This window comes from Zeus faber (genome assembly GCF_960531495.2).
Source record: "Zeus faber genome assembly, chromosome: 6".
Classification (NCBI taxonomy): domain Eukaryota; kingdom Metazoa; phylum Chordata; class Actinopteri; order Zeiformes; family Zeidae; genus Zeus; species Zeus faber.
The window spans coordinates 22,584,709-22,609,708 of record NC_137201.1 but is presented as its reverse complement, the minus strand read 5'-3'; the positions used below and the strand labels follow the sequence as shown (position 1 = coordinate 22,609,708).

Here is a 25,000-nt window from a genome sequence, read left to right as displayed (position 1 = left end):
TGGTAGTAACAAAGCAACGGTGTATCATAGTCACAGAGTTAAACCTGAAGAGATGGGGCTTCACTCTGCCGCCAAAGGTGGGCAGCCATTCAGCCACTCCGCCACCTAGGGGGAGTTGGTTTCACTCGCACCTCCGCCACCTAGGGGGAGTTGGTTTCACTCGTGCGCCAGGGATGAGAGGAGTCGTGACCGGGGTGAGCGAGACCACGTGGCGATGGAGGAGCAAGCGAGCAGGGGTGGAGGAACCTCACCGGGGACGGGCGGTGTAGAGGTGGAGTAGCAGTTTCACTGGACGTCCTTGTTGGAGAGAATGAGTTTCTTCAGTTTAGTCCGAGCAGAGATCGGACGCCAGGGAAGTGATCGAAGGAGGGGCGTGCATTCTGGAAGGACTGTATAGATCTGTAGAGGTCTGTGGGGTCTGTAGTGGTCTGTAGTGGTCTGTAGAGGTCTGTAGTGGTCTGTATAGATCTGTAGAGGTCTGTGGGGTCTGTGGGGTCTGTAGTCGTCTGTAGTCGTCTGTAGAGGTCTGTAGTGGTCTGTATAGATCTGTAGAGGTCTGTAGAGGTCTGTAGTGGTCTGTATAGATCTGTAGTGGTCTGTAGTGGTCTGTAGTGGTCGGTAGAGATCTGTAGAGGTCTGTGGGGTCTGTAGTGGTCGGTAGAGGTCTGTAGAGGTAGGTAGAGATTTGTAGAGGTCAGTCGGGGTCTATGGTGGCCTGTAGAGGTCTGTGGTGGTCGGTAGAAGTCTGTAGAGGTAGTTAGAGGTCTGTAATGGTCTGTAGTGGTCTGCAGAGGTCTGTAGAGGTCTGTCGATGTCTGATGGGCCAGGCGGGTAGTCCAGCCTGAAGACAGTAGTCTAGACGGGAGATGACGAGCACTTGAACCAGAACTTGTGTCGTGACTCCTCACTGTTCCTCACAAATGGTTAAAGGCAGGAAGGTGTTTCCATGGTTACCACAAAATGACAGGGAAAGGAAAATTATATTTAGTTGTTAAAATGAGTCCTATTACGTTATACAGTACAGTATATAGAAAGATACATACCCCCATCATCGTCCTGGTGATAGCCACAGATGATTGTCTCTGTTTCCTGGGTTTTTGAAAATTCTGTGAAACCTTCCTTAAAATGATCTCCCTAATCAGGAGACCAACACATGTTTTTTTCATATCCTATATCTATCATCAGGAAAATGGTCTGAGGTAAAACACTGAAACTCGGCCCGTACTCGGCCCATGCGGCCCGTTTCTCCGTGGTATCACGGTGGTAACATAGCGCAGTCCAGTCGGTCAAGTCCAGTCGGTGAGGGAAAGACTTGAATGGAACAGCTGATCGGGCCAAACCGCTCATTCAGTCCATAATGACAAACCTGGAGCTGCGTGGAGGCACGTCGGGGGGAGGAGAGGGGTGAGGGGTGAGGGGTGAGGAAAGAAGGGGGAGGATATGACAGGTCATAGGTGCACTGGTTTTGTTGCCTTTTTGGGACGTTGGTTCTTCTCTCTGCCGCTCCCACCGACCTTTTCCTCCCAAAAGGTGTAAAATGAGGTTAAAATATGAATATGAAGGAATCCCATAGATACAGAAGAGAATGTAATTGCGGGAGATGTAGAGAAACTCGAAATAAAGCTGATAAATAATCTATTCCACCGTCGTCCGTCAGAGAAGAGGATCCATGTATCTAAAAAGGTTGAATACATTTGATTACATTTATTCAGAGCGAGTCATAACATCACAGATTAAACAGGACAAACACTATAATAAATAATAATAATACTAATAATACTACTAATACTACTAATAATAATAATAATAATAATAATAATAATAATAATAATAATAATAATAATGGTAGTGTATAATACCTTCTATAAACCCACTAAATAGAGCCTGTATATCATATAAACAATACAAACAATACAATTTCCATCCATCCATCCATCCATATTTTGGGTCTAGAATCAGGTCTAGAATCACTAGTTAATACATATAGTTTCAATTATTGTTTTTGTACAGATTTAAATTGATTTCCGTCTCCGGGTCCACAGCCTGCGGGCGACTCCTCCACCCGATACATCAGAATTTTTCGGGACTCAAACCATCGACCCACGAGCCCCCATGCTCCTTCCAAGTGATTTTTTTTCTCTCTCTCTTTCTCCGGGTTCAAAGTTCAGTTCTCTGACCCCGTGGATTTCGAGGGAGCGCTGGGAACAGAGCGAGCACGAGGCAACATGAAAGGCGAAGCCTTTTGGGAAACGGCCGGTGTCAAAATGAGAGAGCGCGGCGCCGCCTGCCCTCTCATTCCCACCGTGATGTATGGCTTCGGGTTCACTCTGCAGCAGCTTCCTGGGCCAATTACAGGGCACGGCCTCCGAGGGTTTCGCTGTGTCGGCCGAAATATTGCTCTGCAGGGTGCGTCGGTTGGATGGAGGCGCGGTTGTATTGCACTTGAATGGAAAACGTCGGAAAGAGTTTCACCTGTGTATGTCGGCTGCAGGCAGACTCGTTGCAATAAGAGTGACGAGAGGAGATTCTCACCTATTTACAAAAAAGACAAAAAGAGGCATCATCTTATTTGACGACAGAAAGGTCGCCGTCGCGGCTGTTCTCTCAATACTGGATCAATTTCAAAGATGCTGGGTTGACTCCCAATGACCCAAAAGTAAGGTTCAGGCAGGGCCCAACGATTACAGTTGCCGAGTTGTTCCCGAGCAACCAGACTTTGGCCATTTCAAGCATCTTATGTGGTCTAGTTTGCCCCGTTGTCGGAGGGACAAACGTTATAAAAGTTATAAAAGTTATAAATTAACTCGGCAACCATTTGTCATAAGCTCTAAAAAGAAAATAAGCACGGTAAACCTCTACTAGGAAAAAAATCACTAAAATTCGGCAACCGTTTTGCCAGTCTTGGCAACCAACAGACGATGCATGGTTGCCTGGTCGCCTATTCACAAAAGTAGAGAAAAAGAGGCATTATCTTGTATAACAACAGCAAGTATACAGCGTGCAAAATGTTGAATTGTGTCCTGTTCAGCTCATATGGAAGAAATAAATTAAAGAAATCCTTTAGAAACACCAACTATACACAATCAACACACGAGGCTGCAATGAGAAACGAAAGAGTAAAGTACAAACCAAGATGAACCATAACTGGTTTGTTAGAACGCCATGGAAAGTTTCTTTTGGGCAATTTGTCGTTTGAAATTCGTCCTTTTTACTTAAGTGGTTAGGGATGAGTGAGTCTACTTGAACTAGATAAATCCCACTCCATAACCATGACCTCCCAAACATGATGGTTTTTCTGTGCTCAGATCATCACTCTTCACTGTTAGTTCTCCGTGCTGCTCAGTGCGGCCTCCCGAGGCCGCACGGACATGTATTGCAACTAATTTGATGCCTATTTTTTTTTTGAATTACAATGTCTTGCTGTATTAAGGTTGACAAGTCGACTAGTCCATGCAATCCTGAGTGTATGCACGTGGGTATGTGCTGAACGCGCATGTGACGGCATGTGTTGGTGAGTCAGTGCTCGTGTGGCCCCCGGCCCCCGGCCCCCAACACACGCCCGAAATCCTCAATTTAAAACACATGTTGGTGACAGCTGGACAGGTTTCTCTCACAAGGCCTTCGAATGTCTCACCACGTTCCAAATTGATGGGCAAATTTTGACAATCTTTCTAGGAAAAAGGTCCTTTAATAACAGCACCCCGGCGGCCCTTCACGTCAGCGTCCTCCAAGGCCAATGTTTGCGCACTTTGCGAAAGAGGAGGATAATTGGGAAGGAGCGTGGCCCCCAGATGCCTCCAAACCCACTAGCAATCACCCACTTTTGGCCTTTTCTCACATACACATTTTCTCACACGCACACACACAAACACACTCACACACACACACACACACACACACACACACGTTTTTTTCTTCTTCTCCCGTTCATTCTTCCTTTCACACACATCACCTTTTCAAGTCGAACAAAACGGTTGTAAACACAGGGTGCCGGTGGGGGGTGGGGGTGGGGGTGGGGCGGGGATGGAATGCCTTAAAGGCTTACGGGGGCTTTCGTCCCCTGACAGCCAGCCCGCCATGTGTTTGACAGGTCCTCGGGTCCCGCTGCCCGGCTGCGCTGCGGTGGTCCCCCGCCTTGGCACTCGCAACCCCCCCCACCCCCCAGTTGGAGGGGGGATGGGTTGCCCTGGTGGGTGGGTGGGGGAGGTGGGATGGGAATACGGTTGACGTAGGTGAGGGGGTTCCTAGACTGGGGGGTCGATGGTGGAAAACACACAATTTTTTAACCCAAACCATCGTAGAGCCGCGGGGAGGTCGAGCTCGCCAAAGAATGTGGTCGCCATTCCCCCATTGTACTCCATAGCGCAGCCATTCGGTCAATACTGGATCAATTTAAAAGATTCTGGTGCCATCATCACTTGGGATGACTCCCAACGATCCAAAAATATGGTTTAAACAGGGCGCGATGATAACGGTTGCCCATTGCCCCGGGCAAACCGGATATGGGCCATTGTCAAGTGCCTTGTGCGGTCCGGTTGCCCCGTCGTCAACCACTTTTCACATGTTAAATGAGGGAAATAAGCACGGTATGCCTCTGTATGTTTAGAAACTCCCGCCGCGGAAGGGACGGGGTGATCGGAAGATCGCGGGGTCGGTCCCCGGCTCTCCCTGGTAGTGTGCTAACCCCCTAAATGCTCTCGTGGAGCTGGTGTGCCTCTCCATGCGTGAATGGGTGGATGTGAGGTGTGCACTGGAAAGAGCTTTGAGTGGTCTGACGAGAAAAGCACTACAGTATATAAATGCAGTCCATGCTGAGGAAAATCACCCAATTATAAAAAGCAACCATTTTGTCAGCCTTAGCAAACCACCAGCCGATGCACAGTTGCCAACTCGGCCGCCAAGATACCTCTAGTAAACGCCCGTCCAGCTCTGTGGAGCCTCAGGCTTTCTGGGAAGTGCCTCCCGAACGACCGTTCCCATGACGTTCCCCGGGTCTCGAGGTGAGAACCTCCTGGCCTCCAAGGCCGTCAAAGACCGGCGCTCGTTTTCCCCTTATCTCCGTGTGGAAGCGATTTCCCTGCGCTCATGTGCGGCGGGTGTGTTTAAGCACGTTCCTGCTCTTGGCGCTTACGGTGGAGTCAGAGAGGAGAAGGCCAGGGCCCTCCACCCACACCTCGTCTGGATTAGAGAAACGTTTAGCTGGTTTGGTCCGCAGCCCGCAGCTGTTCACACCTGTCCGTCGCTGGGAAGAGGCTTTACACTCCATCATTAGGGGTTTAAATGTGCTGCAGACACGCACTTGTGCGCACGCACGCAAACACACACACACACACACACAAACACACACACGCGCGCGCGCATGCTTGCTCTGGACAGCGGAGGCCAAGTGTGGTGGTGTGTTGAGGGTGATTTGGTGGCCTTGGTGGTTCCTGACGGTTTTTTCCTGCCATACGTCACAGGTTCCACAGGTTCCTTTTATTTTTGGGGGCGTCCGGTGATCCAAAAATGTATCCGGCTTCGCATCGAGTCCGAACTCCCGAATTTACGACACCGCTTTCACATTTGTCGTGCGATAAATCAACCCAGCACGTCATAAAATCCCTTTCACAAAGGGTTTTATAAGCAAGATGACAGCATGTCTCAGACGAGAAGCTGCGGACGCCTCTGCGGAGCCCAAAAAAGCAAAATATCTCAGTCTATATCGGGAGAGTTATATTGACTTTGGTTTTATGTCGATCACATGTTTTTCTTTTGACGAGGTTGTTACGCATGTGCCCACATGGTTTTAGGTGGTGCGCAGTGTTGCCAGATTTGGCGGTTTTCTGCCCAACTGTGCCGCTTTTGATCACATCGGGCGGGAGAAAATAGCATCGGGCGGGTAGATCAAATTTGGGATGGTTTGTGAAATAACCGGCATTTTTTTTTCTTTTATAAGAGGGAGCAATCATGTCCCCGTACCCCGCTCCTCCAAAAAAAAAACAAATAAAGAGGAACCATGCGTGCACCCCCCGGTTGGGCTGGAAATTGTCAAGCCGATCTCATATCGGTTGGGCTGGAAATTGTCAAGCCGATCTGGTGGTGCACAGGTTATTGTAGATCTAAGTCAGGTGGAGCTCCAAGGCAAGTGGGGCTCAAAGTAAACGTGGGGGACCGCCGCTCTCGCTTGGTTGGATTCTTGACTTTTTTTTTTTCTTTTTTTTTTTGGAGAGTTTTACCCAAGAAACTGCCTCGATTGATCTCCAAATATATCTCAACATTGAAGGGAGTTTTTTTGATGCGTTTTTTTCTCCGCCCGAGCAACGAGTGCCATCCGCCGATCTCTCGGACGCTCTCTGATACCGAGGACCGATAAGCTTGTACCACTTATAATAATAGTGAGGTTATTGAGTTCTATCATTTGAAGTCATTGATTCATTCCCTGTGTTGCTTAAACTGCATCAGATTTAACATCAGACTGTAATTAAGTCAAAACTATAACGTGAAACAGGAACCCAGTGCAGCTACACCCTGTTACCTTGGTGCCATGGTTTATGTATGGCAGCATTTTCATTATTAGTATTCACACTGTTTAATACGTGTGTGTGTGTGTGTGTGTGTGTGTGTGTGTGTGTGTGTGTGTGTCTTCAGAACACACTGCCTAAACCTAAACCCTTCAGATTAAACGTCTTCCAGGGGTGTGGGCACGGCGCCAAATGAGCCGATATCACAAGGTTTTTCTGGTTTAACAACACGACACGAAGCCCCGGCCGGGATCTTAGACCCCAAACGGCTGGCGTTGATGACATTCCGAGCCAAATTGGGGAACCAGCCGGGCGCTGTCAGGAAAGCAGAACCCAGAAAGCCCCTCTGATTCTCTCAGGTTCTGATTCTGGGCTTCAGCGCCGCGAACGCACCGTTATCGCGGTGCCACGCTGCCTCCCGCCAGGGGCCCCTGCCGGCGGCGGCGGCACGGTGGCTCGGTACCCAGACAGACGCCATGCTGTCCCGCATTCCTCCGGAGAACAGGACCCTGCGCTATCTCCGCCACGAGGACGAGGAGATTCGGTTTCAGGGGGAAACAGTCGGCCCCGGCAGCGGTGGAAGAGGAACAGATAACCCCGACACAAAAACACAGAAAGTACCACATGGACATTTCTCCCGAAGTAACAGCGTATAAGTACTTTAAGTTGTGAAATGTACTTCAAGTATTCAAAGCAAAAGTACTCATCACATCCAGTGCCCTGATATAACAGCCGACATAATGATATGATACGACATGAAGTGCGACTGGAGATATCTATCTATCTATCTATCTATCTATCTATCTATCTATCTATCTATCTATCTATCTATCTATCTATCTATCTATCTATCTATCTATCTATCTATCTATCTATCTATCTATCTATCTATCTATCTATCTATCTATCTATCTATCTATCTATCTATCTATCTATCTGTCTGTCTGTCTGTCTGTCTGTCTGTCTGTCTATATTTGCTTTGAAATGTAATGGAGTAAAAGTTGGAAGTCTCTCCGAAACAGAACATACTTCAGTAAGTACAAAATGTCCATGCATATGAAATTAAAGATTAAGATAATAATTGGACCAAATTGATTGATATGCATTGCATCATTTAGGTCAGTCACTAATGTGACTCATTATGAGATTCTTATCTTTCATTACGTCATTTTTTTTTCTGTCCAAATAGCGAGGACACATCTCTCTCTCTGTCTCTCTCTCTTCGTCCCCCTAATGCAATCTCAGCCGTTTGTCTCTCATCTTTTCCACAGCTGGAGGACGTGGAAACATTCTTGGAGAGTAAACGATAGTGGGATTAACATTTCTTTAAAATCTAGTTTCACATCTAAACAGGGGATTAAGGAAGGGGGGGGGGGGGGGGCAACGGTCACAGCTGTGTGTGTGTGTGTGTGTGTGTGTGTGTGTGTGTGTGTGTGTGTGTGTGTGTGTGTGTGTTTCTTTGTGTGTGTGTGTGTGTTTGTGTGCGCCTGTGTGTGTGTGTGTGTGCGTGTGCATGCGAGTGTGTGTGTGCCTGCGTGTGTGAGCGCCGGATCTCAATCTAAACAGTCCTCCCAAGACCTCGCGTCCCCCAAAAAGACGTTTTGGGAAGATTCTAGGAAGAGGGAAAAGAGACATTTGTTCCAATTCTCGGATCAAAGAACATCAAAGAAGTTCTGTCCCGTTCTGGACACATGCGATCCTCCCAAAACGCTCCAGAATTCGGGACGGAGACACTGAAAGGATTCTGGATGGTCCCCAAAAAGAAAATCGCGGAAAGAAATGTCCATGTTTCCGTCCAAAAGTAACGTCATTCCGTGCATTTGAAAAAACAATCTGTTTGTATTTATGTTTTTGGCGATTTAGTTTCCATCACAGCTGACGTGATTACACATTCTCTAACAGCGTGGCTTTGTCTGTGCGTGTGTGTGTGTGTGTGTGTGTGTGTGTGTGTGTGTGTGTGTGTGTGTGTGTGTGTTGCAGTACTGCAGACATGGGATGTGCGTGAACAAGGAGCTGGACCTGCGGCCGGTCCACGGGGAGTGGGGCCCCTGGGGGCCCTACAGCGCCTGCTCCAGGTCCTGTGGTGGAGGGACCAGGAGCACCATCAGGGACTGCAACAAGCCTGAGTAAGACCCTCGCCCCGGTCCGTGTTTCTGTTTCCGTTTCTCAAGGTCTGGCCCGTGGCCCGCAGGAGGGGAGCAGGAGGTTTTCAGTTGGGTCGCCAAATCAAATATGCACAATTTTCTTCCGTAGTTTTTTGTTTATTTCTATCCGCGGTTAACCTTCAAGAAACGTGAGGGAGTTCATGTAGGTTGAACTATTTATCAATATATATTAGGGATGCAATGGTACACGGTATGTTAGCGAACCGTTCAGTACGCCCCCACGCTTCAATACGTAAATGTCAAACGTGGTGTTGCGATATCACAGTTGAAGTCCACAGAAGGACACAGTGGCACGACATAAGGGCGCGGTGCGACGTACAGTAAGTGCTGCTTCCTACTGAATCCACTGTTGCAGCTCCTCCGGCCCACGTCAGCCGTGAAGGGCCCGTGCGGAGTCAGGTGACGTTTCTTAATTTCTGCGCGAGAGATTTTAACTTTAACTGCGCGTGGCTACGCAGCCTTTTCGATAGAAACCGGAGATGAAACTATGTAGAAATGTTTTTTTAAAGGGTGCAATCAATTAAATTAGTTTAATTTTATATCTACCTTGCACCAGAGACCTAGAGCTGCTGTCAGATTTGTTTTGATCAAGACCCATTTTAAATACCCGTTTTATTTTATAAAAGTAATGCAACACAGTACAAACACATCCCACAGACCAAATTTAAGAGTTTTAGTTGTAGCTCACGTTTCAATTATATTGTGACACGTGGAGGGGTCGACCAGACAGACACAATGAAGGAGACGCAGACGAAACCTCCGTGGATAGCCAAAGCATACTGTAAACATTTCATAAGATTTTATTTATGAATATATTTGTCTTTGTAAAAATAAGTCAAGTTCTTTTGCATCAGTGTCAACATTTCCGATGGTATAAAACCTACCACTGAACCTAATACTTACATTCATACTTACCTTGATAGAGAAATCCAATGATATAATTTTACTTACCACTACGTCTGAAGTTCTGTAAAGAAAAGTCCTCCCTAACCAAAAATAAAACCCTAATCACTAACCTCTCTTTCTGACCTAAAGGTAGCACTTCTAAAAACAGTTACACGGAATCATCTTGTTCATAAGCTTCCCTGTTTCAACCTGAAATTACCTCTCTGTCCAAATTCACCCTGTATTTAAAACAAACGTCATTCTTAATGCAGAGTTCTTGACCTAGGCCTAACATTTTATTTAAAATTCCCTTCATGTCCAGGCCAAGAAACGGCGGTAAGTTCTGCGTGGGTCGCAGGATGAAGTTTCGCTCGTGCAACACGGAGCCGTGTCCGCGCGGACGCAAGGACTTCCGCGAGGAGCAGTGCACCCAGTTCGACGGGAAGCACTTCAACATCAACGGCCTCCCGCCCACCGTGCGCTGGGTCCCAAAGTACAGCGGAAGTGAGTAAACCCGAACCCGAACACCCCAAAGACAAGAGGGACAGTTTAGAGTGATCTTTAGTGGTCTTTGGGAGGCCCCGCTAGTGGTCTTTGGGAGTCAGCGCCACTGGTCTTTGGGAGTCAACGCTAGTGGTCTTTGGGAATCGGTGCTAGTGGTCTTTGGGAGTCAACGCTCGTGGTCTTTGGTAGTCAGCAGTAGTGGTTTTTGGGAGTCAACGCTAGTGGCCTTTGGGAGTCAATGCTAGTGGTCTTTGAGAGTCAACACTAGTGATCTTTGGGAATCAGTGCTGGTGATCCTTGGGAGTCAGCGCTGGTGATCCTTGGGAGTCAGCGCTAGTGACCAGTAGGAGTCAACGGCAAGTGATCTTTGGGAGTCAATGTTTGTGATTGTTGGGAGTCAACACTAGTGATCATTGGAAGTCTATGTTTGTGATCGTTGGGAGTCAATGCTCGTGATTATCGGGAGTCAATGCTCATGATTATCGGGAGTCAATGCAAGTGATGGGCATCAGAACCTTTTAGTTATTGCAGTACTGAAAGCATAGCTGCAAATACGTAGTACAATAGGGCAATTGCGACCATGTTCCTTGGCAACTACTGCTGTGTATTGCAGCTACTCTCTCAGAATCTATTTATTGATCAATCTGTTTAATATCAATGACTTCAGAAGTGGATGTTTACTCCAGATGGTATATCTTTTTGGAGCAGAACATCATGAAAGTGTTTGCCTGCTTGCACTGCCTGTACACTCTCACCAGAAGACATGAGCTTATTGTGTGAAGCGCGTTTTTGGGAGAGCGGAGGAACGTGGGGGACGGTTCAACACTGTGTTAATGCTCCATGAGATCAGATATAGAACGGTCGACCACGGAGCCCCGATTACCTAATTTGGACTTGGCACCTTTCATCCATCCATCTTACGCTCCATCTTCTCACTTGGCTCCGAGGAAGCTCTTCCTCATTGTATCTCCTCCGAACGGCCATGATGGGAAAACAGGGACGGAGGGAATGGACGGAGAGAACGGACGGGTGGAGTGGTTAACGCTAAACAGAGCTCAGTGTTTTCCATGTGAACTCTCTACTTTCCGAGGATCCCATTCCTTAATGGGAGAGCTGGGGTTTGGAAAGACTGTCTAAGTGATTTGTTTCATTTACTTCTAACTCCATAGTGCTGTATTTTCACAGCGTTTAGAGCTGCATTAAGCCAAATTCACGGGAATGATGATTGATGCAAACAAACCCCATTAACTCTCCCAAACTTCCCCCGAACCCAGTGTTTAGCAATCCTTCTCCACTTTGCAGGAGGTGTTCTCATTCAATTTCATGAGCAGAAATAATGCGCAAATCAGCTTTAATCAGTCTGCAGTTGTTTAATTTGGCAATAGTGTGAAAATTACACAATCTGGTTGTTTAATGCCACATTTACTGCAGGCAGATGATTTATTTGGTCCGTTACGGGTCCTTTATGTGACCTGTAGTTGGCACATGTACAGTACAGTAGGTGTTTATAATCATTCAGCTTGTACCAAAACGAATGTGGCCGCAGCAACATTTGTACGGTCGTCATAGCAACACAGGCATAGGACAGATGTCAAGCATTAAGACGGCAAGAGCCAAAGGGAAAGTTCTTCTTTTGACCGATCTTGATTGCATTCGATGACTTCGATCCAGGCAACGTTCACCTGGACATCGTTACAACGCTCTGATGCAAATATGTGACGTAAGAGTTTCAATGTGATCATAAATGATATCCGAATTAAACAACACAACGTGACACAAGTGAGAGGCAATGCGTCCGTATCTCAACAATTGAAACAAATTCCGCTTTCTTTTTTTGATTTTGAAGCTCATAGTTGCATGTCTCACCCGTGCATGTATTTTGGCTTGAATTTGCGAAATAAGTAAATAAGTGCATTTGATGGGTTGATCTGACGCGGTACACGGACAGTCCAGCACTGAATATTTTACCGCCGAACTTCATGTCGGGCGACTGAGGACAAATATCAACCTAAGAGATTCACGATGGCTTTCTTTTGTGTGTCAGAGAAGAAAAATAAAATAATCTACAGTAAAATAAGTCTTTTTTGGTTGAAAAGTGATGAAAAAGCCTTTATTTCATCTGTTTGGAAATTTCCCTTCAGTTAATTGGGTAAATGTAAGATCATTTGTACGTATTTTGTTAACATTACGGGACAAAAGGACTTAAGTCATTTTTGGTCCTTTACAGTACAAGAGTATTTTGTGACTCCAGAGCAAATTTTTCCAAACAGCTAATAACCCCGTACCCCCTCCGTCCTGTCCCCTGTCCAGTCCTGATGAAGGATCGCTGCAAGCTGTTCTGCCGTGTGGCCGGCACCACGGCGTACTACCAGCTGAAGGACCGCGTCATCGACGGCACGCCATGCGGACCCGACACCTTCGACATCTGCGTCCAAGGCCTCTGCCGGGTATTTCTCTCTCTCTCTCTCTCTCTCTCTCTCTCTCTCTCTCTCCTTCTCTTCCATATGTACGTTCAGATGTGTTCAATCTGTGTCAAATTACGTCTCGTCCCAGATGGGAAATAATATTATTGACGCGGGAAAGTACATTACAAACCCTAACAACTGTCAAATCTTCACGGCAATGACAATGAATTAAAAGAAAACAGAATATAGTGCGTCACAGTACAGTGACTCTCAAACTATTTCACATCGAGGACCTATTTCACAAGCCACAGACCCCGTTTGATAAGATTTTAATCCCTGCAATCTCGTTCTGAGGAGATTTTTATTGATAGATATGATTTAGTGTCTAAAGTCTAGTCAGGGAGATCACAGTGAAACTAGGATCAAAACACTCATTATTCTTCATTCTCTCACGGTGAAGTTGAACCATCAATCATTTTGCTGGGGACCTCCTGGTGACCTCCTGAAGGACCCTTTGGGGGGCCCCCGGACCCACCGTTGAGAACCCTCCTGGACTACCTCCAGTTTCTGAACCCTCTCTTCCTCCTCTTCTTCTTCTCTCCGGCAGCAAGCGGGCTGCGACCACGTGCTGAACTCCAAGGCGCGGAACGACAAGTGCGGCGTGTGCGGCGGCGACAACTCCTCCTGCAAGACGCTGGCAGGGACCTTCAACGACGCAGAGTACGGTGAGTTGTAGGCTCCATTACACGCAAACTCCCACTGTGTATGTTCTGGATATTTTAATATATTTGGCTATTTCTGTTCTCATGTTTTGGCGAATTTTTTATATACTGTTTTTGGCATTTTTTTGTTATTATTTATTTGATTTATTTTATAATCGCGTTGTTAATGTATTTATTTATCATATATTTTGTTTATTTATGTTATTATTTTTTTGTTCTTAATTTATTCATTTATTTGTTTTATTTTCCTTCAGAGTTTGAAACTTATTTTTCTTATGTTAATTGTCCATATAGCAATGCACAAATCCACACCATGGTACATTCCTCATATATGAAAATATACTATACATTTTGAGGGATACATGGTATGGACAGATTCCGATTCCGATTCCAATTCAGATTCAGATTCTGAACGTGGAACAGAAAATAGAGATTCCAGGCGCTCTGCCGTTTGGGCGCGCCGTGCTGCGTTGTGGCAACACGTCCGTCCTGATGTCATGCCTTGGACGCGTTCTTTCGCATTTAAGCCCTGATTTCTTTTCTGTCGCAGCCAAACATGCATAACGTGGATCTTTCTTCTAAAACCCTTCTGATTCCCCCATTGAACTCCATTCCTCTGGGGGCAAACGCTGATTGCATCCAATCCCCTTTTCGCTTGCCTCCGAGTCCGGGCAGAAGAACGAAAACGGCATTAGCATGAGAGCTGAGGGCGTGGGCCCCCCTGTCACGTTCGGTCTGCATCACGCCGGCGCCGGGTTCCAGCGTCTGTGTTTTGGGGTTCTTTCTCCGGTCCGTTGACTGTGTTGAATCGAAAACCCGGGGGCCGCGACCCGGACCCCCCCGGGCGCTGAGGATCTGGCTTCCACCAAAAAGGAAGGAAACGCTGGCGGGAGTGGAGCCCGAGCAGGATCTCCGCCTCCTACCAAGGCCGCTGAGCTGTGGCTTTCTTCTGGCTTTTCTTGGCCATTTGCTTTCCCCGTTTTTCCTCTGACGTCCACCCTCTCTATTAGACATGGCTCCGATCCCATACCGGCTAAACATCCTGGACCGAGAAAAAGTACACATACCATTTGATTCTCTTCACAGTCATTCCCACCCTTTTCCACCTCAAGGATCCTCAATATGACCCGCATTCGGCCAAAGACCCCAATTTGATAAGATTTTGTCTCTGGGATCCCAATTTCCATTGTTATCTCAGATTTATTCTACACTCTAATTAGGGAGATAGTAGTGAAACTTCTATAGCGTTTCTAATGTCTAAATGTAAATTAAACAATGGTGGAATGGAAGAATTCATCATTTCGCTGGGGAGCCCCTCGGGACCTCTGGAAGGACCCCTGGGGGTAGGGTCCCCAGACCCCTCATGTTGAGAACCACTGCTCTAACAGATCTAGCCCCAAATATCACGGCAAACGCTTTTGGGACGTGACTGAAACACAAGTAAAGGAGGCCACGTAAAAACAACAGTGGAGTTTATGGGGTTTTTAAACGCTCATTTTGTACAAATTGGTGCTTTGCGGCGTCTTGTCCCTCTCTGTGAGTCACGTTGGTTATTGTCGTCCTCCGCGAATCGGTTTGGTTTCAGCAGCTTGGTACTTTTTCGACGGCCGTCTTCGAAGCGAAGTGCGTCCATGTAAGGAGCTCGTTCAAAGCTCTGAGTCATAATAGTACAAAATACTCGGGATCGGCAGAGCGCTCAGAGCTTGACGTTTCGGAGACGAACAAGCGCGCCGGCCTCTCTCCCGTCCCTCCCACGCCGCGCGTTCTCCTCTCCCCTCGTCTCTCGCTCTGTTCCTGCTTTCTCCTCCCGCTGCTCGTCCACGCCGCGTCTCCCCTGGATCCCGGGGATGAAACCCTCCACTTAACCGTGCGCTGGAAAACACTGACACGAGTCCCGACAAATCCCTGGTAACCACAGCGTGCGGCTGAAGAGGCTTTAGAGGAGCTGCTGGGGGCCCGGTCGCTCGGCGGCCCTGTGGTTTTCTCTTGTTTTGTTTTTTTTCCTCGTTTTATTTATTTATTTATTTATTTATTTGGTCCAGGGTTTGAAAGAATAAAGTTGTAAAACTAGAAAGTTGGTGGAAAGTTTTTGCGAGTTAAGTCCGAAAGCCCACGTCGGGGCCAATCATTTCAGGTGGAACGTTCATCTCGCTCAGACCAAAGGGACATAAAGAGTTGATTTATATTGTCATCAAGTCAAGTTTGATGTTAATCTAAAAGTGATAAATAAAAAAAATATAGCACTTTTAGACTGGGGGGTTTTTCAAAAGTCATTTTCCGAGTACTAACGTTATGAGGGTTATGAGGGTTATTGGGGTTGTTAGGGTTGTTAGGGATATTAGGGTTTTTACGGTTATTGGGGTTGATGTTTATTAGTTTTTTTAACCTTTGCTTTTTGGGGCATATTCTTCTTTGCTATCCAAGGGCCTTTAAGTTAGAAGCCTCAACAAGTTCTCCTATAAATGTGACCCTGTACAGCCCTTTGGGACCGTAAATACAACAAAGGACCGTCTAAGCGTTGTGTTTAGTCAGCCATTCAGTACATTTATATGTACAGGGAATCTGGTAAAAGGTTTGCTGCGTTGTTGTAAAGACAATTGCCATAAAACAATCTAGAAAACTGAAAAATAAAGACGACGACACAAAAATATACAGAATAAAAGTGGACAAAAGTGGGTTATTGGTGGTCTTCTTTTGAAGGGAAACCTCAAAAAAGTTTTGAAGTTATATATATATATAATATATATATATATATATATATATATATATATATACAGTATATATATAGTTTTTTTTAGTTCAGAGTCGCTCTGTGGTGGCGTTTGAGAGCCAGAGGTCTCCACCCAAACCCTGGGAAAGGCGGAGACCTGATGCCATTTCAGTTCTATTTTTTTTTTTAGTATTGAAATAATATTTCGGCGGCCTTCTCCTGTCGCTTTGCTGGATTGGAGCTGAATTTAAGCTTCAGAAGAAATTAACACCAGGAGATTGTGGCACCTCAGTGAACCAGGTTTGGGTTTTACAGGTCGATATCGTAAATATTTGTGGTCGACTTGTGGCCTGTGACGAGCAGACAAAATCGCGTGTGTGTGCCTGCATGCGTGCGTGCGTGCGTGCGTGCGTGCGTGCGTGCGTGCGTGCGTGCGTGCGTGCGTGCGTGCGTGCGTGCGTGTGTTTGTGTGTGTGTGAAGGAGATGTTACCTTTCCATGTGCTGCCCCCGAGTGGCTCACGGTGCGAGGTTAGCCCACATCTCTGTTCACACCTCCTGCAGCTCTGCTTTAAAGCCACGTTGAAATCCGACTCAGGCCACGCAGCCAAAAAAAACAACAACGAAGAAACACCCCCCCCCCCCCCTCCCAAAAAAAAAAAGTACATGAAATGATCCCTCCAAAACGAACTAAACTGAATCTTCGGGCCCTGGACAACTCTTTGACCCCAGTGAGAACACGGTCCAACCTTCTCTCCAAATGTCCGTGACCCAAAAGCACTTTTCTAGTCATCGAGAGTGTGGTTAAAAAGTTCTTAAAAAGCTCGAACTCCTGGAAGTCTTCCCTCCTGCACCCTTCCCTCTGCCCCCTGCCAGGTTCCAGTCAGCGCTGATCCTCAGCATCTGCCATCCTTCCCCCCTTTCCCCCGCTTCTGGGATCCTTCATTTATTTCTGTGTCCTTTCCTCACCTGATTATTTCGGGGTTTTTTTGTTTTTCTTAACCCCTCACTTCCACACTCTGAATCCCATCAAGCTCCACTCCTCCATTGTTGCCGCTTGTCTCCCATCCACTGTACAAACTGTAATAACTTGGTAATTTCATAGCAATAATTTATAATTATTATTTATGCCCTATATACCCCATACCAAGAACCCATCCTGTGCAAATAATCACATTTTGTATTTTCTTGTAATTTTTTTAATTTGTGTATATTTTTCTGTTTTTATGTTATTTATATTTTATTTCATTATTATTTTAAAAACTTTTGTTTTTTCAGACTGGTAAGCTTTTTCTTTTTATGCTTATTGTCTGTAGAAATGCACCAATCCTCTAAACTATGACAAATTCATGAAAATGAAAATGCACCCGGCGGAATAAACTCATTCTGATTTTGGTTCTCTCTCACCCTCACCTCTCTCTCCTCAATCTCACTTTCTCCTCCCTCTCTCTCTCCCTCTCCCTCTCCCCTTCTCTCTCTCGCTCTCTCTCCCTCTCCCTCTCTCTCTCCCTCTGTCAGTTTATCGTGGGACAACAGGTTCGTCGAGGTAATTACAGGCCAAAGTCTGGTCCGCGGGAATAATTACATATCATTTCGCGGGTGGGCCTCTGTGACTAAAACAAGGCCTCCCGCAGGTTATTTGAGAGGACTAAGACTCCCCCGCCACCCCCACCCCCAAAAAACCTAAAGTGCGATCCCCGTCTCCTTGACTCGGGACGTCGCAGCATCGTGAAGCTATTATGGCCGTCAACGGCCGCTCACTTCTGTTATTGCAGCTACTTTATGTGACTCTCTCTCTCTCTCGCTCTCTCTCTCTCTCTGACTCATTCATTCCCTTTTTGTGTTTTGTTTTTAGGTTACAACACCGTGGTGCGGATCCCGGCGGGAGCCACCAATATTGATATCAAACAGGTCAGCTACTCTGGAAAGCCAGAGGACGACAACTACCTCGGTGAGCCGCATGCCGTGTGTGTGTGTGTGTGTGTGTGTGTGTGTGTGTGTGTGTGTGTGTGTGTGTGTGTGTGTGTGTGTTTGTGTGTGTGTGTGTGTGGAGTGTTGGTATTAACCTTTTAGAATAAAAAAAATAATAAATACATTTAAAAAAACATGTATTTTAAATAGAAATATAACAATAAATTAATTCAAATCAATGCAATACAATAGAACATTAAATACGTCTAAATATTGAAATAAAATATATTTAAAATACTAATATTAATAAATAAATGTATTTATTTATTATTACATTTATTATTATTGTATTATGTCTTTTTTAATAGAACATCTAACATTTCACATCAATACAGATACCGACTGATACACTGATATGTTGAAATCTGCAAACTGCCCACGGCAGTATAAACTGAACCATTCCTCCTGACTGAGAATTAGGTGTGTTTGTGTGTGTGTTGGGGGGGGGGTTTGAGGAATCATGGGTCAGTGCCAAAATACTTGTCCGGGGGGTGGAGGTGTGGAGGGTGGGGGTCCGTCGGTTGGGAAAGCAAATGGAGTGTCAGTCCCCGAAACAAGATGAATGAGGCGGCAATAGGTGCTAATTAGAGGCATGTGGAACGCAGCCACATGAAAGGGGATATAGGCGCACGGAGCGGGATGGACCCTCGGGAGCGTGTGTGTGTGTTTGTGTGTGTGTGTGTGTGTGTGCGTGTGTGTGTGTGTGTGTGTGTATGTGTGTGTCCCATGCATTCTGTCCTTTTGCTCAATGACAGTAATCAGAGTCAACAGGCTTTTTTTGTTGTTGTTGCCCAGTTGCCGTGGGCAACCAGATTCAGGGCCATTGGCAACCAGATTTGGGATCATTAGCAACCAGATTCAGGGCCATTGGCAATCAGATTCATGTCATGGGCAACCAGTTTTAGGGTCATTGGCAATCAGATATAGGTCACTGGTGACCAGATTCAGGGTCATGGGAAATCAGATTCAGGGTCATTGGCAACCAGATGCAGGGTAATGGGCAACCAGTTTTACGGCCATTGGCAATCAGATTCAGGGTCAATGGCAACCAGATTCAGGGTCATGGGCAACCAGATTTAGGGTCATTGGCAACCAGATTCGGGTCCATCGGCAATCAGATTCAGGGTCATGGGCAACCAGTTTTAGGGTTTTTGGCAATCAGATATAAGGTAATTGGCGACCAGATTCAGGGTCATGGGCAACCAGATTCACGGTCATGGGCAACCAGTTTTACGGTCATTGGCAATCAGATTCAGGGTCACTGGCAACCATATTTGGGGTCATTGGCAACCATATTGTACGATGTGGTTGCCCCAATAATAAGCGCAGTATACCACTATATGTTGAGAAACATTATAAACCAAGGAAAATGAGTTGTCCTGGCGGATTGTCTTACTCTGTCTAAAATAGTGAGAATATTGAAATATGGATCATTATCATTATATAGGATCAATATCACTCAATTATTAAACGATCAATATTCTGCAACCATTTTGTCAGCCCTGGCAACCAACACCCAAAAGGTGATGCTTGGTCACCAACTTGGCAGCCACTAAAAGTCTGGTGTCAGGGCCCTGTGTGTTTAGTTAAACCTCACTGGCCGTGAAGGGGTTAAAAAGCCGCCTCGCTGGAATCCCACTCGTGTGTGGGGTCGTGTGTGGACTTGAATGTAAACAAAAGTTGCGTCTTGGAGAGCGACTTTTTTTTAAAAACACACATTGTTCCAACACGAACCCTGGCGTTGTAATCAACTGCCTAGTTCTACCAACCAAGACCAACAAAAACTGTTTCCTGGTCCTGCTCCTGGTCCTGGTCCTGGTCTCGGTCCTGGTCCTGGTCTCGGTCCTGGTCCTGGTCCCCGTCCCGGTCCCGGTCTCGGTTCTGGTTCTGGTCCTGGTCCTGGTCTTTTCTTCTGACTTCTGTCGGAAAAAATGTGTATATAAAATATGTATTTATGTATAGACTGTATATATAAGTGCATTTATGTCCCCGTTGCATCTACCTCTATCCCAGTGTATTGCAGAACAATACACTGTTTATTTTGCATTTAGCTGGGAAACACGAAACACCAGCTCTGCTAAAACCTGCCAAAACCGCAACAGCTTAAGCTGGGGCCACATTACGTGCTTCAGTCTCATCTGTGCACACACATAACAACTGCCGTCTTTGAGGAGCATGGAGAACAGACGAAGAGGGTTTTGTGGAACTCCAGCACTCGCGGGAATGTGTCTTCCCCCAAGAGGCAAAATAAAATATCTTGTGATATTTTGACACCAAAACAAACATGGATGCCGTACAGCTGGCTACCGTGGTTGTTTGTGCAACGAACTTGCAGCGCTGACATTCTACACTAATTAGACCTTTGTGAGTCTGTCACAATCCCACAAGTCGTTCCTCCATTTGAGTCCAAGTCACCCTCGCCCACTTGCTGCTTTCTTTGGCTTCGCCATCGTGCAGGCGCACAAGCTCGTTGGCTGTTGAAAATTGCCGTTCCGATTTGACCACCCTGTAACACTCTGTACCACCTTGTACCACCCTGTACCACCCTGTAACACCCTGTACCACCCTGCACCACCCTGTACCACTCTGTACCACCCTGTACTACCCTGCACCACCCTGTAACACCCTGTAACACCCTGTAACACTCTGTAACACCCTGTACCACCCTGCACCACCCTGTACCACTCTGTACCACCCTGTACTACCCTGCACCACCCTGTAACACCCTGTAACACCCTGTAACACTCTGTACCACCTTGTACTACCCTGTACCCACCCTGTACCACCCTGTACTACCCTGTAACACCCTGTAACACCCTGTAACACCCCGTACCACCCTGTAACACCCTGTACCACCCTGTACTATGCTGTAACAACCTGTAGCACCCTGTATCACCCTGTAACACCCTGTACTACCCTGTACCACCCTGTACCACCCTGTACTACCCTGTAACACCCTGTACCACCCTGTACTACCCTGTACCACCCTGTACTACCCTGTAACACCCTGTACTACCCTGTAACACCCTGTACCACCCTGTACCACCCTGTACTACCCTGTAACACCCTGTACCACCCTGTACTACCCTGTACTACCCTGTGACACCCTGGACTACCCTGTAACACCCTGTACCACCCTGTACCACCCTGTACTACCCTGTAACACCCTGTACCACCCTGTACTACCCTGTAACACCCTGTACTACCCTGTAACACCCTGTACCACGCTGTACCACCCTGTACTACCCTGTAACACCCTGTACCACCCTGTACTACCCTGTACTACCCTGTAACACCCTGGACTACCCGCCTCTGCTCGATCTCAAATAGTTTCCAAATCGGCCTGAAAATCGTGGCCCTAGCTTTAGAGAGTTTACATTGATTCCGTCTTCCTGCAGCGCTGTCGGACGGCCAGTCCAACTTCCTGCTGAACGGGAACTTCGTGGTGGCCATGTTCAAGCGGGAGATCTCCTTCCGGGGAACGGTGATCGAGTACAGCGGCTCCGACACCAAGGAGGAGCGCATCAACTGCACCGAGAAGATCGAGGAGGAGCTGGTGCTGCAGGCAAGCACGGGTTCTACTCTATCTGGTTCTATTATGGTCTATTCTAAAATGTTCTATTCTGTTGCACTAGATTATCCAAGCGGGGGGATCTACTCTGCTTGATTTTATTCTACTCTTTTCTATTGTGTTCTGTTCCATACGGTTCTTTTCTGTTGCACTCTATTATACAAGCAGGGTTCTATTCTGTTCGGTTCTATTATGTTTTATTATATACAGTTCTCCTATATTCTACTCTATTCTGTTGTGTTATATCATATTATATTATAAACGTTCTACTCTGTTAAGTTCTATTATATTTTGTTCTCTCCTTTTTCTGTTAAACCCTATTCTGTTCTGTTTTTGTCTCTTGTATTCAGTTCTATTCTCTTATGTGTGGCTCTGTTCTATTATATTAAGTTCCATTCTGTCGCTTCTGTTCTATCAAGATCTATTATCTTCTATTCTATTCTGTTGTATTGTGATCTGTTCTATTCTCTAAATTTCTATTGCATTGTGTTCTATTGTATTCTATTATATTCTGTCCTATCTTCTATTCTATTTGATTCTATGATGGTTTTTTTTATAAAATCTTCAGGGCAATTTCAAGCCAATGGTGGAAATGTTAAAATAAAAAGCAAATGATGTACATCTCCATCAGATGGGTTGAGGGAAATTAAACTGTCGAATGGAATTTCACTTTCCAATGTTCAATAAATGGTCAATAAGTTGCTCTTCCTCATGAGAGCAATTTATTGAATTTCCTTCCTCTCCAGGTGTTGTGTGTGGGGAACCTGTACAACCCCGACGTGCGCTACTCCTTCAACATCCCCATCGAGGAGCACAGCGAGCACTTCCTGTGGGATCCCTCAGGCTCCTGGAGCGAGTGCAGCCGAGCCTGTCACGGTGAGAGGAGCTGAAATATCTTCTGGAAAATAGATAGATAGATAGATAGATCGATAGATAGATGGATGGAGATAGACAGATCAATATATTGAGGTGTTGGGTTGTACAGCTCACTTTTTATGTCTTTACTCATATTTCAACACATATTTCAGACAAGGAAAATACAAAAAAATATAGAAAATTCTATTTCACCTTAATAAAACACCAATAAAAAACGAAAAGTAATGCATTCCATATAAACAAAGCCTTGACGTTTGTTTGATTCATTTATATATATTCCAATGTTGATTCTGGTATTTTTATTTTTAATTTTAATTACCCTTTCATGCAGCAATCCAAAGAGGCAGGTTTATTATGTGTTCAATACATCTCGCTTGGACATTAAATTGAATTCTAATTTTTTCGATTTCATATTATTTTTAAAATGGCATTTTATATGTGTAAATTAGAATTTCAATGTGTGCAGATGATGATTTTAGCCCACCCAGGGTTGATTTCTCTCACACACACACACACACACACACACGCACACGCACACACACGCGCACACACACACACACACACACACACACACACACACACACACACACACACACACACACACACACACACACACACACACACACACACACACAGACACACACACACACCAACACACACACACCAACACACACACACACACTCACACACCTTGCAGCCCCAGTGTGACCCTCATTGATATCATCCCCTGACCCGGGCCCTTAACCTCGCTGAGCCCCTAAATGTCCACTCGTCAGCCTTCCTGTGGGCTGGTGCGTACATAATTGTAGATTTTTTTTCGAGGGCCCCGGGTGTGGGGCTCTTGGCGGCGAGGCCCTGGAGGTGGGAGTTCTGAGGTCGGGGCGCAGAGATAGAAGCCCTGAGGTGAGAGGGGTCCTGAGGTTCGGGGCCCTGAGGAGGGGGTCCTGGGAGGGCCCACACCCCCAGACTGGACATCAGAAAGTTGAGATCGGACTCGTTGAGGAAACAATATCCTTCTGACACTTGAGCCGACTGCCAGATGTGTCTTAATTCAAACCTTGCATTTCGTTGCGTGTGGCACCTGTGTGTGTGTTTGTGTGTGTGTGTGTGTGTGTGTGTGTCTGTAGGTGTGCGGCGACGTAAGGCGGTGTGTGTGCGCAAGAGTGACCACCTGGAGGTGTCGGACCAGCGCTGTGAACATCTACCTCGACCCGTCGCCGTCAGCGAGCCGTGCAACACCTTCTGTGAGCTGAGGTTCGTAAACACACACATCTGCTTATCCCTGGGATCCGAAAACGGAGAACATTTCTATTGTTGGATGTGATTCAACACACTGTACTGAAGTTTGGGTGATAACAGTGAAACAAGGATCAAAACAGTCATTATTGTACTTTTTCTAACAGCGCTGACGTCTTAGATGTTTTGAATGAAGCCCAATTATCAATCGTTTTGCTGGGGACCTCCTGGCGGTTCCCGGACCCCATGTTGAGACCACTAATTAAAAACAAACCCATTTGCTTTCATTAATAATAATCTATTATGATTAAGAATGATAACAATTGGGGGCAATTATCATGAGGGTGCAGCTGTGTCTAATTTGCTGCGTTCACCCTGAGAACTGGCAACCTGCTGCTGTTTTTTTAGTTGTTATTGCTGTGCTTGTCCATCATGTAAAATCATGTTTTTATTCTGTTCTGCTGCTCGTCTTGGCCACGTCTCCCTTGGAAAAGAGATGTAATCATCTCAACTGTTAGATTAATGGAAAAATTAACCAGACAATTGCTGTTTAAATTGTGTGCTGGCCCTGTGTGGCCATTCATATATGTGTGTGTGTGTGTGTGTGTGTGTGTGCGTGCGTGCGTGCAAGCGTGCGTGGTGCAAGTGCAAGGAGCCAATCTCAAGAGCTAGGAAACAATTTAGGAGACAGTCTAGGACCCAGGCCCAAATGTCCTAGGTCCTAGATTGACATAGCCACCGTAATATTACCACGTCTTGAGTGGTGCAAGTATTCCATTACTTTAGAACTGTACTCCACCTTTATTCGTAAAGCTGCAAAACTCTCACTTTTACTGACTGTAGACTGTCACCTGTCATACTGGGCTCACTAGTCACTAGTTAGTGTAGTGCTTTTTCATGTTAACTAGTTTAGATGTGCGCTTTCTCGACTGCACTGTTTTTTGCTGCTGTGACGCCTGAATTTCCCTCCAGACATTCATAAAGTGTTCACCTATCTTGTCCAAACCGAAACCCCAGAATCGTCTTAATGAAGGTACCGTACCGTTACACCCAGTATGTTCAAAGAACACTGACCCTCCCTCCCTCCCGTCCATCCCCTCCATCCCCTCGCCAGGTGGCACGTGGCGGGGAAGAGCGAGTGCACGGCGAAGTGCGGGCCCGGGTACCGCAGCCTGGACGTGCAGTGCATGAAGTACAGCCAGCTGAAGAGGCAGAGCGAGCGGGCGGAGGCCAGGGCCTGCGGAGACCTTCCCAAGCCCCAGAGCAGGGAGCCCTGCCACGGGGACTGTCTGCTGAAGAGCTGGCAGTACAGCGCCTGGTCCCAGGTAAACATCGATGGATGGATGGATGGATGGATGAGTGGATGGATAGATGGATGGATGGATAGATATATATATATATATAGATGTATATACCGATAGATGGATATATAGATGGATGGATAGATGGATGGATGG

At 46.3% G+C, this 25,000-nt stretch overlaps 1 protein-coding gene across 1 annotated transcript in view; it reads left to right on the top strand.

The window, feature by feature from the left end:
* The window catches only part of LOC307232227 (A disintegrin and metalloproteinase with thrombospondin motifs 20), a gene marked incomplete at its 5' end in the record, with an annotated part of 105,846 nt that overhangs the window by 39,888 nt on the left and 40,958 nt on the right, over positions 1-25,000 (top strand). The window contains 9 exons of the mRNA XM_080003150.1: positions 8,481-8,626; positions 9,873-10,054; positions 12,365-12,501; positions 13,067-13,184; positions 17,745-17,840; positions 21,259-21,425; positions 22,178-22,307; positions 23,435-23,561; positions 24,658-24,868. Of these exons, the coding sequence (XP_079859276.1) occupies positions 8,481-8,626; positions 9,873-10,054; positions 12,365-12,501; positions 13,067-13,184; positions 17,745-17,840; positions 21,259-21,425; positions 22,178-22,307; positions 23,435-23,561; positions 24,658-24,868 (1,314 nt within the window). The remainder of the gene's footprint in view (positions 1-8,480; positions 8,627-9,872; positions 10,055-12,364; positions 12,502-13,066; positions 13,185-17,744; positions 17,841-21,258; positions 21,426-22,177; positions 22,308-23,434; positions 23,562-24,657; positions 24,869-25,000) is intronic.